The sequence below is a fragment of the Vigna unguiculata genome, chromosome 7, assembly GCF_037176805.1.
Source record: "Vigna unguiculata cultivar grain cowpea cultivar isolate G323 ecotype 2 chromosome 7, ASM3717680v1, whole genome shotgun sequence".
In the NCBI taxonomy this organism is placed as follows: domain Eukaryota; kingdom Viridiplantae; phylum Streptophyta; class Magnoliopsida; order Fabales; family Fabaceae; genus Vigna; species Vigna unguiculata.
In genome coordinates this window covers 11,035,926-11,052,830 of record NC_140798.1, presented here as the reverse complement: position 1 = coordinate 11,052,830, position 16,905 = coordinate 11,035,926, and the positions used below count along the sequence as shown (strand labels likewise).

At 30.0% G+C, this 16,905-nt stretch overlaps 1 protein-coding gene and 1 pseudogene across 1 annotated transcript; both read right to left on the bottom strand.

Annotated features, from left to right (window-relative positions):
- Positions 1 to 1,445: 1,445 nt before the first annotated feature.
- Positions 1,446 to 5,488, bottom strand: LOC114191980 (Zinc finger C-x8-C-x5-C-x3-H type family protein). The gene is made up of 8 exons (XM_028081465.2): positions 5,060 to 5,488; positions 4,869 to 4,953; positions 4,618 to 4,758; positions 4,426 to 4,514; positions 4,040 to 4,228; positions 3,830 to 3,960; positions 3,563 to 3,665; positions 1,446 to 1,949 (listed from the first exon to the last, which is right to left on the bottom strand). Exons 1-8 carry the CDS (start codon positions 5,228 to 5,230, stop codon positions 1,776 to 1,778), a joined length of 1,083 nt encoding a protein of 360 aa, XP_027937266.1. The 5' UTR covers positions 5,231 to 5,488; the 3' UTR covers positions 1,446 to 1,775.
- A 7,963-nt stretch (positions 5,489 to 13,451) lies between these two features.
- LOC146884616 (secreted RxLR effector protein 161 pseudogene) lies at positions 13,452 to 14,237 on the bottom strand (annotated as a pseudogene).
- Between the last annotated feature and the right edge of the window lie 2,668 nt (positions 14,238 to 16,905).

The following is a 16,905-nucleotide window of genomic DNA, read 5'->3' as shown; positions in this document are numbered from 1 at the left end:
AACCTTTAAAAATCAATTATATAGAGACATAGTCATATGTCCTTCACTATTATTAGAGGCAGGATGTCTCCAAACACTTCTTATCCCACCAACCGAAAAATTCAATTCTCTAACCCAGGAAATAAACTCGGTAGTAAATTAAATACAGGCAGAATATATGACCAATATCTGCTTACAAATCACCTCCTCTCCAAAAAGCGCCACAACCCCTGATAGTGTGGCAACACATGTCATAAAATTATTCACAAAGTCAAATCCAGAGGCCCATGTCCATCTAGAACACGGTTCTTTGAAAGGGTTGTCACTCAACAAAGAAAAGATATACCAGTACCAACTCTGGAAAGCTTATATTGAAGGATCAAATTGGAATTTCTCCAGAAAGGGCAATACAGAATATATCCTTTTAAAAGAAACCATAAACACCAAAATATACTGGAAAAAGTTTATGGGAAACAAATTTCATCCTTTCCTTATAGAAGCCAGTCCGATACTGGTTAAAAGATTTGAAAAAGAAAGGATATACAGATAAATTTATGAAGAAACAGGAAACCATGGACAAGGAACTCCTGGATCTTCTTTCCCTTCTGACAACGAAGACTCAGACCAAATACTTGACGAAGATCCCGAAGACTTAATTTCTACGGTAGTCTCCAAAAGAGGACAGTAAAATGTTTTTACCTGTGACACAGTAATTTTACTCATAACTGAGTAATAGACCAAAGGGTCAAAACACACAATTCAAGTACAGACCACATCAGACCATGTCACCAGATGACTTAGACTCTAGGTAACCGGTCACTTAAAAACCAATTCAACAAGTTACAAGTTTCAAAAATTTTCTATAAAAGAGTCTTTAAGTCCCTTATGTTGGGCAAGAACTCTCGACCCCTCTCTCTACCTCTGCCTTCTCCCTACTTATCTCTCTCTTGTCTCTCTTCACATTTTCTCTCTTGTATACTCTGTTTCCAACATAAATAAACGAGGAATTTCAGATCTATTCCCCTTCCCTGTAAGTTTTTATGGAATAGTTTCTTTCTAGGCATCTACGGACGCCTTGAGTAATATTTATTAAAAGATGCAATAATCATTTAAAGGCTTAAAAATATTCTATGTACATAATTTTATTTTTATGCTTTAACTTTCCTGTTAGCCTAAACATAAGTTTATGAAAAAATATCTAACCGACTCTGCCAGATTTATATTCTGATAACCTTATCATAAAGGCTTTTATTAATTTAAACCACACCCTCGAGTTTTTTCCAAGATAAGCATGACCTTCGTTAATACTTAAATTGAAAAACTAAATTAATAATCCAAAACAAGGTAAGAAAACTAAATTCCCATTCAAAAACTCAAGCATAGCTAACCTAAAGTATCTAGCTATACCATCAACAACAAAAGTAGCATTTTATGCTTTGAGGGGTTCAAGAAAATCACATGCACGATAACACAATTGGTGACCACTTTTCGACACAAAAGGGGAAACTCATGTACAAATCAGTTACAGTCTACATACACAAGTCTATTCGTCTCAAACAACAAAAAATGTCGGTCGAATGTCCAATACGAGATCTAATAAAACAGAAAACTGGATTTTATGAAACTGCCATTATTCATACCAAATGCGATACTGCAGATAATAATTTCATTATCACCACAACCTTCATTCAAAAACCTTCCTTGAAAGCAAGGAGAGCAAGTGCGTAAAGGTAAATGCTCAATTGTTCAGCAGAGGCACAAAAATGTCACGTGAAGATTATGTCTGATTCTCAGGATTAAGCTTCAGCTCCCGTTTCCTTTATTTGGATTGATGTCTTGGCTAAACTTGCTTCCAATTCATTTAACTCATCCAAGTCCAACTCATCGTCATCGTCATCTATGTCATCAAGAGCTTCATCATCAGCACCAGCTGAGGTGCTGGGACCATCTTGGGTAGGCTTCCCATTACCCTGAAGTTGGATCCAACAATTAAAAAAACGGAAGATACAACTCATGTAAAAATGAAGACCATCTTTAATACTAAAAAGCACACATTTGAACTGCACAAAGGATGAAATTTTATTCTGAAAATGTATAAAATTATAAAATTAAAAACAACAAAAACATTAAATTTTAACTCATTAAAATAAAATAGTGTATAGAAAATACGAACACACAGTGCAGCAGTGCCTGTTTCTGCTAGTTACTAAAAAGGCCAACCACACCAACAACCTATGTGCAAGCAGGTAGGTAAGGCACAAATTTAGTCAAGAACTTCAACGTTATATTTTTTGGAACTCGTTACATGTGCATTATATCCCATTACAAGAATGGACTTTTAGAAACAAAGCCAAGTTGTGCACTCAATACCAAACAAAGTCCAAGTCCTCCGAAATAATTTGGCAATTCACATTCTCACTACTCTACTAACCCACAAGAGCTTCTTTCTAAAATGTAGTGAAGAATCAAACAAAATCAACCCAAAACAATTTGGTACTGCTACCCTGAACTCCACGCAAATTTTTAGCTCAAAATATCATATAATGAGGAAAGCATTTTCCTAAAAGCCAAGATTATAGAGGAGAATCACCTTAAATCAGGGCCTGGAGTCCAAATTGAGTCACTAAGTTGCACTAATTAAAAGATCGTCAAATTTCCCAAGGGGACAGCCTAAATGTTAACATTCAACACTTCAACTTGGAGGTCTTAAGGCTCATTCGTGTTCTTTTATGGAAAATAATGTTTTAATTCAAAAACATGCTTTAAAATGTCCCAATAACCACACAAGTTTTTTTTTTTTAAAATAACATTAAAAACGTTGTTCTAGTGTTATTCTGAAATCAAAAAGCTAAAAGTATTATATTAGTTAAGCAAAGAGAAGGTTATATCACATATATATAAGTGCATTTTCTTCTAAAACCTATCTAAACCCTGGCCTTTGTTTATGTTTCCATGGAGGAAAAAAAAATTATTGAAATTTGAAAAAATGAATGCTTGGTACAAAAGAAAATGAAACAAGTTGACTTAGGAATCAAGTTTCAATTTTTCTCCTCCAAGTTTTCTCTACAATTTAAATTTCAACTTAATCAGGGTAAATACGAGTTGAAATCAAACAGACAGGATAGAGGGGCAGCAAGAGCTAGAGCTACACCCTAATATGTAACCAACAACCCAGTGAATTTTAAAGCATAGCTTAGTAATACACACATGTATATATCTAAAAAGTTAATCACTTTACTTCAAAAAATTTTATATTTATAAAGTGAGTCGGTATATCATGATTACAGATTACAGTAGCACTCATAGTCCTATTACAGATACTGCAATTCACACATCACAACTACAGAAATTCAGTAGCAGCCAAATTGGCCATAAATTTTTAAATGTTTGCAACTGAGAAAGATTTATTTTGAACAAAAAGGCACAACATTCCAGTAACTGTGGTTGCACTGCAGCTTTTTATGTGAATGGTAATCATCTAGTAGCATTTATCTCAGATTTGCACTCACCAGGTTAGTTATCAGAATTTGAACTATACTAAATCAAATTTAGAGATGTTGAGAAGACAGACAAGAAAACTTACATTCTTTTCAGTTTCATCATATTCTGGTTCTCTCTGGTATTTTTCATAGGCTTCTGCATCGTCCACAAACAAGCTAGCATTTGACAGAAATAGCTCCCGACCACTGCATTGGAGAAGAAAACAATGTAACCAGATTGGAGGAGGGAATGTAAAATAGTGTCCACCTTCATAACAACATGCACATACATTTTTTTTTATTGACTAAAAGAAGGTGGGCCCATATACATACATTCAAATGTGAATATAGGTAATGGATAAAGGATGTACCTCATACGGTCATTCTTAGCCCTCTCTGCCTGCTGTGCAGCTAAATTGGCATCTCTTTCTTCTATCTTCTTCTTCTTCCATTCATAGAATAAGTCAGGAGTCATAGGAGTCGTGGTTTTCACTTTGGCACGCTATACCATGTAAAATATTGTTAGATAACCTAATCAAATATAATGGCATAGCTTCTAACAAGAAGGAAAAAAATATCACCTGATTTTCAATCTCCTCCTCGATTGATAATTTGTCAGCTTCTTCCTCTAACAAAGCCTTCATTTGGGATTTCAAAACATAACCAGGTGGAAGAGCATGTCTATAATGGCAATTCTTACCACCATTGGGGCATTCCCAAAACCAACCGTATTGCTTCTTTTCTACCGCATCCAAAAAGTATTTGCATACCTGAACATAGCAGACAAATAACAGACGGCAGTCATTTCGAGTAGCACAAGCAAAACTAAAAAACAACTTCAAAATAATGCAATACCACCAAACATCCAATAGAAGCCCCACAATTAACCACAAAAAGAGAAAATGAATACCAAACAAATAGATTTAACAGTTAAGATTCCAAGTCCAACAAATCGAACAAAACATACAATGTCAGTCGCTTTATTCTGATTATAATCAGATTTCTTCTGCTCCACCACTTTCTCCAAGGTCTCTTGATCCCAGTCCTCCATTGTTTCTGACAACAACGAACCAAACCACAACGTTAGAAAAACAAAAAAAGTCATCAAAAACAAACAACAAAAAACAATTATCATCATTGAACTAGCTCTATGCAATACCCTGGTCACGTTTATCGCTGTAAATGTCAATTTTTTCCCCTTTTCTCTGAACGTTCAAATCATGCGAAAACTTGCACTTGAAGCCTTTGGCACATTGCCCCACTTTATAAAACTCACACACTATAGACTTGGGATCAACACCTGACCAAAGCAAACTCAGATATATTAGCTTCCACTTCCCATCAACACTGATAAAAAAATATTTTTTCAGAAAAAAAAAAATGGTACTCATAGAATGATTATTTCATTACCAACTGGCACTTTAGGCTGAGTAACAGCGATTTTGAACAAATCATTTAGCTCCTTCTCCTTGGCCTTCTCTTCCTCCTTCTTTTTCTGTCATCAGCATCACAAACAAATTTATCTTATATAACAATTACAAATCAGTTATAACTCATGATTAAGAAAAAAGAAAACAGTGATACATATGTATATGATGTACCTTGGCATCGACTTTGGCGGGATCGACCCGGGGCTGCACTGATTGCTTAAGGTTCTGGACATACTTCTGAACATTTTTGCTCTTGTTTTTGTTCTTGAGACCGAAGGTTTTGTCCTCTACAATCTTCTGCTTCTTCGCTAAATCAGCTTTGGATTGTTGCTTCGGCGGCATATTTTATCGGCATCAAAAAATTAAGAACAAATATTTGTGTTAGATAATATTAATTGCTTCGATGAAAATCGAGAATAATATAATTAGGGAAAGGTGAGAAGGAAGGAAGGATCTGTGTGGTGCAAAGGAGGGGATGTTGAGAGGGGAAAGAGGTTTGGGTTGGTTAGGGTTCGGAGGTGAGAGGCAAGGGGTGGTGTAGGTTCCAGAACATTACGAAGGGGTTCAATTCCCGATCTACCCCTCCAATGCACACTTGATAGGTTAAAATCTTAAGTCCTCTTCTATTTAAAATGGGCCGAATGCACCACTTACAATGATTTATTCTTTCAACTAAAAAAGATAAGGGTATTTTGTATTCCACCTCACATATTTAAGCCTTTTAATTATTAAATTTGCTTAAGAAATTAAACTATTTATTACAAATTTATATTTATATATTTATACCCATATATAAAATAATATATCTTTTTATACATATATCCATATTATACCTATATATATTCATATATATATATATAGAGAGAAGAGACATCTCTTTTTTATATAGAATTTTTATTCTTTTATAATTAAATTATTAACTGATTTTTTTTAGTTAATTTTTTTTAGAAGTATATTTTAAAATATTTTATATAAACAAATGTTTTTTTTTCACTTTTATTTCGTTATTGTATTTGTAATTTCTTATTATTCTTATTGAATTAACTTAGTACAAATATTTAAGAAATGTGTTGTAGTTTATAATCTATATTATTTATATTATTATATAAAAAGAGAATTCTCTTTTTGTGTATATTTGTTTATATTTTTATCTTTTAAATAATTATTTTATCAATTTTATGCTTTAATTTATCCTTTAAGTAATATTTTTTAAATTTAATTTTTTCATTTGTTTATGTTTTAAATTTAATATTTTTTTAAACTAAATTATTTGTCAATATTCTATGATGAACCGATACTTCAATTTGATTCACATATTTATATCCGACATAAATTTGTATCTAATACTTTATAATACTTTATCCATATTTATATCAATGAAGTATCTAATTTATGAAGTTGTAATAGATTACAAGTAAATCTTGAATAATTATTAACTCTAGTGACAAAAAATAATTAGTCACTTAGTGACCAATTTAGGTACAAATTTATAAACTGGACATTATTGGTAACTAAAATAATTCAAAGAATATAGAAAAAAGATTTACTTGTAGATCAACAAAATGATAATCATAACAATAGATAAAGAGGATTCCCTCTTTTTTTTGTAATCTACTTTTTTAATTCTTATTTCATCATTTCTAATAAAATAAGTTATTTATTATTTTTAAAATAATTTAAATGTAACTGTTATTTTACAGTTTGTTTTTTTCTACAATAACATAATTTCATTATTGTTTCTTTTATGATTGTTTTGCCTTGCTTATTGACACTCACTTTGTTCATGTTATTTATCTTCATTGGATAAAACTAAAAGGGTATTTTTTCACTGTTCCTTTTCATTGATGATTATCCGTATGTATGCTTACTATTGAATGTCCAATTGTTCAATTTATAATTACTCATTTTTCATGTTTTTTTATTGTTTCTGGTATTTCAATTTTTTTTTCTATTCTTTTTAAATTTGTCATGGTGTACAAATAATCAACCAAGATGTTGCGGGCAAAAGTCAGGGAAACTTCCTCTGTCACGGTGAGAATGATGAGAAATAAAATTTAAATCTTCTAACAAAAATACTCATAATCTCACCATTAACCTTCTGTGCGCATCTTCTTTATTTTATAATAGATTCCGTCAAGAAGGCGGAGAATTATGCGATGGTGAGGGATTTTTTTTATTGTTAGGGTTTGTTCATTTTTTGTTATGAATTTAATAAGTTTTATAGGAAACCATGAGAAGAAAGTGTAGGGCTAGATGTGCAATTTGCATAGTGTTCACACACTGTTCGTTTAATGGCTTCAAGCCTTTCAACTGCTTCAACCGTTTAGTCCGGATGAGAAATCTAACAAGTACACCAAATTTCTTTATAAATTTATTTTTTATTTTAAATTATTTTATAACTTTACAACATAAATACTTTTCCTTAGAAGTATTTCTAACTGTTTTTCATTATAAATGTTTTTAACTTTTAATTATTTAATAACTTTACAATCTAGATATTTTTCATTATAAGTTTAAAAGTTTACGAGATGAATATTTTTTATTTCAAATATTTTTAACTTATGAATTTTTTTCATTTTCATTATAAATATTTTTTACCTTTAATAATTTTATAAGTTTATGACATAAATATTTTCCATTATAAGTTTTTTTAATTTTTCATTCTTTTTAAGTTTACAACATAAATATTATTCATTATAAGTATTTTTAATTTTTAATCACTTATAGGTTTACAAGATTAATATTTATAATTTTTAATTATACATCAATGTTTTTAATTTTTAATCATTTTATAAGTTTAGCCGATAAATATTTCAAATTTTTAATAATTTTATAAGTTTACAACATAAATATTTTTTATTATAAGTTTTTCAAATTTTTCATTATTTTTTAAGTTTACAACATAAATATTTTTCATGTATTTTTAATTTTTAATTTTTAATCACTTTATAAATTTACAAGTTTAATATTTATAATTTTTAATTATATATCAATGTTTTTAAATTTTAATCATTTTATAAGTTTACCTGATAAGTATTTATATTTTTTAATAATTTTACAAGTTTATAACATAAAATTTTTCATTATAAGTTTTTTAAATTTTTCTTTAATTTTTAAGTTTACAGTATAAATAATTTTCATTATAAGTATTTGTAATTTTTAATCACTTTATAAGTTTACAACTTTAATATTTTTAATTTTTAAATATACATCAATGTTTTAAATTTTTAATCATTTTATAAGTTTACCTTATAAGTATTCCTAATTTTTAATTAATTTATAAGTTTATAACATAAAAATTTTTCACTATAACTGTTTTTAACTTTTAATTATTTAATAACTTTAAAATAAAGATATTTTTCATTCAAAATATTTTTAAATTTTTCTTAATTTATAAGTTTACATGAATTTTTTTCATTTTCGTATTTTTTACTTATGATTTTTTTTTTCATTTTCATTATAATTATTTTTTACTTTTAATAATTTTATAAGTTTACAACATAAATATTTTTCATTATAAGTATTTTTTACTTTTAATAATTTTATAAATTTACAACATTAATATTTTTTATTATAAGTTTTTTTAATTTTTCATTATTTTTAAGTTTAAAAAAAATATTTTTCATTATAACTATTTTTAATTTTTAATCACTTTATAAGTTTACAAGATTAATATTTTTTATTTTTAATTACACAACAATGTTTTTAATTTTTAATCATTTTATAAGTTTACAACTAGGGATGTCAAAAATATCCGTACCCGCGGGTATCCGCGGATAAAACCCGCAATAGATAAAAAATGGATATAAAAATGAATACCCGCTACCTGCGGGTATGGATATTTTTGATACCCGCATGTTAACGGGACGGATATGGGTATCAGAGTATCCGTACTCGTGGATACCCGTACCCGCTAAACTTTAATTCATAAAAGATACCCTTATATATATATATATATATATATATATATATATATATATATATATATATATATATATATATTAGTAAAAAAATTCTGATCTAATATTTTCTAAGATGCACATTTTATCTTCTTCCGTCTTCATTCTTCCAACTTCAAGTATTTTTACGTTGTCTTCTTTCAAGTACACCCTTGACATTCTTCTCTTTCCCTTCTTTGAAATTGGGCATATACACCAAACCCTATATAGACAGTGACCTTTATGGTATGCTTGTTGTCAAATGATGAAATCAAAATAAGAATACTTGGCATGTGGCAGTTGGAGTTTATTATTTGATTATTTTTCAGGAATCAATCGGAGAAAGTGAGTTTTTTTATCAAAACACTAATTAAAGAATTTCCATAATGTTGAATGTTATTTTATATTTATTTTTATAATTATTTGGACTTGAGTTTGTTTGAAATTTATTTAAATTTTATGATAGTAATGTATTTTATTTTATTTTATTTAAATTTATGATTAAATATTTATTTTGTAAAATCCCTCGGGTACCTGTAGATACCCGCGGATATGAAAAAAATAGACGGGTACCCGCATAACGGATACCCGACGGATATGGGTACGGGTATAGGGCAAATATTTATCCAGCGGTTAGGGTACAGGAGAGCTACTACCCGTACCCTACCCGCTCCATTGACATCCCTATTTACAACATTTATACACATCACTTTATTTTATCATCACAATAGAGTGTTTTTTTGTAGAACTTAGCAATTTCTTAACATGTTGTATTATTTTAAAACTGTCAAATTAATTTTTTTAATTACAAATCTTTGTTTTTCTTCAGTAACTTGCTAATCAGTATGTCATCATCTACATTTGTTGCTCTTCATTGTTACATCAAATCAAATATTGTAGTCTTTACTACTCACACATTTAGGTACTTCTTCCTATGTCATTATGTTCCTTTAGTTATATTTGTTGTACATATTATGTACTACTTTCCTTGTCCTTCTTTTCATTCATTACTTTCTTCCAAGTAATATGTTTTTAAATTTATATTAATTTTGGATTTATTATTTATTGTTTTTGATTTAAATAGACAACATACCCAAATGGAAAATATTTCTTCTAACAAATCAACATCAGAACAATAAACACAAAGATAGAGAATAAATGTTGCAAATACAAGACATAGAATGACCCCCCAACAAAGACTTATTGAACAATCTAAAAGAAGAAAAAATAATCCTGAAAACATAGCCAATATTGTCCAAATGCCAAACAAAGCTCCCTGATTGAGAATGACATCTATTTGACAATTGGCTCGGTCAGTAACTAATGCAGGTAACATCACATTTTTTCCTCATCACTATTGTATGTCATTGGCCAAGAAAGTACTTTCGAGTATCCTTACATTTTTTTAGTTATTTCAGTTTTGCTATTAGTTATTTTAATTAATAAAAAATTAATAATATATAATAATGGGTCTCTAAATTGATAACTAAAATATTTTCTATTATAAATTGATTTTTAAATTGGTCACTAACATTAACTATCAAGGTTTTAATTTGGATTAACACAATAACAATCATATATTTATTATGTTTTTTACAATTGTTGTACTCTTTTCAATATTCATATATCATGTATCTATCACGTATCATATCATATTATTTTTAAATAAACGTATCAACGTATCGAATACATGTTGTATCTGATACACATATCGTATCCGAGCATCATAGTCTATATTTAAAATTTAACCATTTTCAAAATTAAAATAAGTATCTACCATAAAACTATAAAAATTATTTGCATTAACATTTTTAGATATAGTAATAATAGTTTTATTATTTTCTATTCTCATCATGAAGAAGGATAGACGCACACACATAATGCTTTCACTAGTTATCTATACTATAATAACATAAAGATGTTTATTTTATGTACATTTCTTTTGTCTACTTTTACTCTTTAAATAATCCTTTTTTAAATTAAAATAATCATTTTACCAATTTTATCATTTTAAGTGAAAATTTTTAAAAATTTAATTATTTTCTTATTTTGACCTTTTTTTTCTGTTTAACCCTTTTTAAAATTAAAATAACTATTTACAATAAAATTATAAAAATTATTTATATTAAATTTTATAGATATAATAATAATAATAATTTTATTAATTTTTATCATCATAAAAAAAAGTTGACATAAATATAAAGAATATTCACTTTTATAACTTGTTTTGGTGTACATAATTCTCAGTATCTCTAGTTTACCCTTTAATAATATAATTTATTTTACTATTTTATCTTTTAAAATTTGTAAATAATTTTTTAATTTACTTTTACAACCATTTTATAATCATTGTTTTAATGTACACAATTATTTGTCAATTTTACTCTTTATTAATATATTTCATTTTCTTATTTTAATTTTTGAGTTTTTCATATATTTTTTAAACTCAATTAATTATTTATAATATTAAAATCATACGATAATTTTTTATTTATTTTTATCATAATAAAAGTAAATACAAATGTGTAAGCACACGTGTTTTCACTACTATATAATAAATTTTTTCACACAAACATTTATTTGTTCAATCTATTTCAAATTTAATATATTATATTATATTAAAATTGTGAGAACCTTAAATTAAAATTTTTAAAACGTAGTGGGTCAAAATATATTATATTAGCACTAACAGTAATTTGTTTCTCCAGACAAACTCTTCAAGTTTTTCTATCTTCTTTTTTTGAGTTCTCATTTGTATCTCATTCATCCTTTGATGAGGGCCTACTACTGGAATCACCATGGAGAGCCCTACAACTTTATCCGATCAAGATCAAGATTAAAGTATATTTTCTGTCTTCCTTTTTTCTAAGAGTTTAAGCTATATTTTTCTATTATTTTTTTTAGAGTTGCATGTAGGTTTTCTCTGCTACCATGAAATCTTTGTGTGTTGGTGAGTTCATCCATGTTGTTGGACATTGATTTGATCTTCTTGTGGGTATAGCTAGGGTTTTGGTAGGTGGAATATGTGAGAATTCGTTAGAGAGCTTAAAAGTGTTCTTTGAGGTGAGGGAAGTTGATGTAACTACTTATTTATTTATGTAATTAAACTCTCTATTATTGATTTATTTTAGACTGAAACTGTATGATTGAATTGTTATGTTGATTTGGGAAAATTTTAATTTATGAGATAAAGAAATGTTAGATTTCAAGTTCATGTGGGAATTGGAATTATGTGTGGTATAATCTGTGTTTATGGCTTGCTATGACCGAAACTGATGATCTTAATTGTCTTAGGTGTGTTAGTAATTGATTTGAAACATGTGAAAAATATTTAGGTTGTGCTGGACATTATCAACTACATGTTAATGCTGTCTACAATTTTGCAAACTCGTTGGGCGAGCCCCACTCCTACTAGGTGACAAACAAAACTAAATTTGACAGAGAGTCACGAAAGTGTGCTCGTTGAGCGAGTAGACTCTCGCTCTCTGAATGCTAAATTTCGTTTTGGTCGAAAGTCAGGAGGACTGAGACTCGTAGAGCAAGTTTGTCTTGCTAGGCAAATTAACTTGAATTTTGGTTTTAGTGTTGGACTCGCTAAGCGAGACATCCAGTCGTTAAGCAGGGGTTAGTCATTGAGCTAGTGTATGTGCTTGTTAGGCGAGTTTATGAATTTCATATTTGAATGATTTGACGAGATAATCATTGTGGAGTGTAAGAATGATTAAAGGAGATATTTTATGATGAGAAAAGTATGATATTTCTATTTTGTGTGAACTGTGTAGTTGTATCATTCCTAAGGAGGAAAAATATGATGTGTGAGTCAAGTGTTATGCCTTCGTTAATTTAGGATCTTTAGAATTTAGGATTCTCAAACGATAAAACATAATATAGCACTAACCTTGATCTATAAGAGATCCTGTGAATATGCGTTCTTCAATTTATATTCTTTCATGTGCTCTTGAATCACTGTTTCCCAATCTATCTATTTGCCTCTCTTTTCTCTTCTCGCATGTTTTTGATGGGTTATTGTGAAAAGAACCTTATGGCCAGAGACAGAACCCCAATCCCTTTATAAACCAACGTCCATCAAGTTGGTTTTTATTTTATCTTATCTTTATTTTATTTTATTATCACTTCTCATAATAATAACCCATAAGTCTTTAGATTTTATTAAATCACAATTGGGCCATCATAATATTTCAAATGAGTCACTAATAGAATTAATTCATCAATTAATTCTAACATTCTCCCACTTGACTCATATGATGTTATAACATTGTGTGATTTAATACATAAACATAATGCGCATTAAAAGACTTTGCATAAATTGGTTCCATCATTATTCATAATTAAAGATACATAAATAATAAGAGTCATGGCGGTCACACATCATTCGATCGACATGATCCCTTCCATGTACTACTATATCATCCTTTTCTCCTTAATATGATCTTAAAACGAGAAGTCCATAATGGGTTCAAACATAATGTCATTTTACAAAGCAATAACATAACATAATTTGTTTTCTTCATCATAATTTGCATGCACAAACATAAAGAAGAAAACATAGATTTCAGAAATTTATACATTAGGGAGCTCAAAGTGTAACATAAACATTAAAAACATTAACATTCACCAGTAGACATAATGCCCATATTCTTTACATGACCAACATACAATTTGGGCGGTAACCCTTTTGTTAAAGGGTCAGCAATCATAAGGTCTGTGCTAATATGTTCTATTGACCCTCTACATTTCTGAACCTCTTCTTTAATGACAAAGTATTTCAACTCCATATGCTTAGCACCTTTGGAATACTTGTCGTTTTTAGAAAAGAAGACTGTTGCGGAATTATCACAATAAATTTTCAGCGGCTTGGAAATACTGTCAACTACTCCAAGTCCTGAAATAAAGTTCTGCAACCAATTAGCCTGAACTGTGGCCTCAAAGCATGCCACAAATTCAGCTTCCATGGTGGATGCAACAATGACAAACTACTTCGCACTTTTCCATGAAATCGCTCCTCCGGCTAAAAGATACACATAACCAAATGTAGACTTTCTTGTATCCACACAACCGGCAAAGTCTGAATCTGTATAACCTATCACCTCAAGGTGATCAAATTTTCTATAAGTAAGCATGTGATTCTTTGTTCCTTGTAGGTATCTTAAAACTTTCTTTGCAGCTTTCCAATGCTCCAGTCTTGGATTACTTTGGTATCTACCAAGCATACCAACTGCAAAGCTAATATCTGGCCTCGTACAGGTTTGAACATACATCAAACTCCCAACAACAGATACATAAGGGATATTTTCCATCTGTTTCCATTCCAAATCATTCTTTGGACATTACATGAGACTAAACTTATCTTCTTTCTGTATTGGAACGGGAGATGTTGAACATTTATCCATTATGAATCTCTCTAAAACTTTATTAATATATGCATTTTGAGATAAACCTATCAGTCATTGTGATCTGTCACGAAATATTTCTATTCCTATCACATAGTATGCCTCACCTATATCTTTCATTTCAAAGTTATTAGAGAGAAACCTCTCAGTCTCACTTAATTGACCAAGATCATTAGTCGTAAGCAAGATATCATCAACATACAGAATCAAAAATATAAACTTACTATCACTGACCTTCAGATATATACATTGATCAACGGTGTTTTCCTTAAATCCAAAGGACACAATAGTATCATTGAACTTAAGATACCATTCTCGAGAAGCTTGTTTAAGTTCATATATCGATCTCTTAAGTTTACACATCATGTGTTCCTTTCCTTCTTCAGCGAACCCCACCGATTGGTCCATATAGACATCCTCTTCTAAATTCCCATTCAAAAAAGCAGTTTTAACATCCATTTGATACAACTCAAGATCATAATAAGCTATTAATGCATGAGAATTCTAAAAGAATCTTTCTTAGAAACAGGCGAAAATGTTTCCTTATAGTCAATGCCATCTTTCTGAGTAAAACCTTTGGCAACAAGACGAGCCTTGTAACGTTCAATATTGCCTTGAGAGTCACACTTAGTCTTAAAGACCCATTTACACCCAACTCTCTTACATCCTTCTGGCAATTCCACAAGGTCCCATACGTCATTATGTGCCATTGATTTAAGCTCATCTTTCATGGCATCTAACCACTTATCAGAATTATCACCATTAATGGCTTCTGAAAAAGAAATTGGATCATTATCAATACTTAAGTCATTTTCTGACTCTTGTAGATAAACCACATAGTCATTCGAAATAGTAGACTTTCTATCTCTATGAGATCTTCTTAATATTATTTCATGTGGTTGTTCTATTATTGGTTCATTGTTAACCTCGGGATCATTAATTTATTGTTCTTCTTTATTGTTGTGAGTTTCTACAACATGTGGAACAACAACTCTTGATAAAGAAGTACTAGGTATAGGAACTTGTACTCTAACTTCCTTAATCTCCACATTTCGTGAAGCTTCACTCCCACTGGTTTCACCATTCTCAATGAACCGAGCATTTCCAATTTCAACGATTCTTGTACTATAGGTAGGACAGTAAAACATATACCCTTTTGATTTTTTTGGATAACCAATGAAAAATCCACTGATTGTTCTTTCATCCAGTTTCTTTTCTTGCGAATTATATATTCTTACTTCTGCCTGATAACCCCAAACATGCAGGTGTCTCAAACTAGGTTTCCTACTCGTCCACAACTCAAAAGAAGTCTTTTGAAAAACTTTATTAGGAACCCTGTTTAACAAATACATGGTAGTCTTTAAACCATACATCCACAATGATACAGGTAAACATGAATTACTTAACATAATCCTAACCATATCCATTAAGGTTCGATTACGCCTTTCTGATACACCATTTTGTTGTGGTGTGCCTGACATTGTGTATTGAGCACAAATACCACGTTTCTCAAAGAACTTAGCGAACGGATCAGGGTGTTGCCCACTTTCATCATATCTTCCATAATACTCACCACTTATATCAGACTTTACGATTTTCACCTTTTTATCTAATTACCTTTCTACTTCATTTATATAACTGATTGAGATTTCTCATGCAGTAGATAGACAAGTTCATAACGCGAAAAATCATCAATAAAGGTGATGAAGTACTTCTCTTTATTGAAAGAATTTACATCAAATGGATCACATATATCGGTGTGTATGATTTCAAGAAGCTGAGTGCTTCTCCTGGCTCCTTTCTTTGTGTGTTTAGTTTGTTTGTCTTTAATAAAATCCACACACACATTCAAATCAGTAAAATCCAAATCCGGAAGGATTTTATTCTTTACTAATCTTTGCATTCTTTCTTTGGAAATATGTCCTAAATGTTTATACCACAAGTAAGCAAATCGTTCATCCACTAAACTACGTTTAGTGCCAACATTGTGATGCAAAGTCATAAGAGTTTCAACATATAAATTATCCAAATTCAATTTATATAAACCATCATAAAGTGTATCAGATCCAATCATAAAAGTACGCTTAAACAAACTGAAACAACCATTCCCAAACTTAAAAGAATATCCAGCAATATCAAGCTTAGACAAAGAAATTAAATTCCTAGTGATACTAGGTACATAAACAGTATCCATAAGGTCTAAGTGATATTCAGTGTCGAGGATTAGACGATAAGTCCCGACCGCTTCCACTGGAACTTTCTCTTTATTGCCCATGAAGACGAACTTCTCATCTGGGTTTACGGTTCGAGTTGTAAGAAATCCCTGCATCACATTAGAAACATGAGTCGTACATTCAGAATCAATCCACCACGTATTATGGGGAACTTCAGTTAAGTTTGATTCAAAACATACGTAAGCATTATGCTCACCTTTCTTTTCGAACCAAGCTCTACACTTTATGCAGTCCTTCTGGAAATGTCCAGATGTCCCACAAAAATGACATTTGTCATTTTTCTTCTGGATTTTGGTTGAGGACTCGTCAATCTTCAGTAGTCCTTTACCCTTTCTATGTTTCTTAACAACTTTCTTTCCAATAGTTCCTTGATTCTTCACATATTGAATAGAGTGGCTTCCTAAGTTCTTCAGTCGGGTCTCCTCTTGAACTAG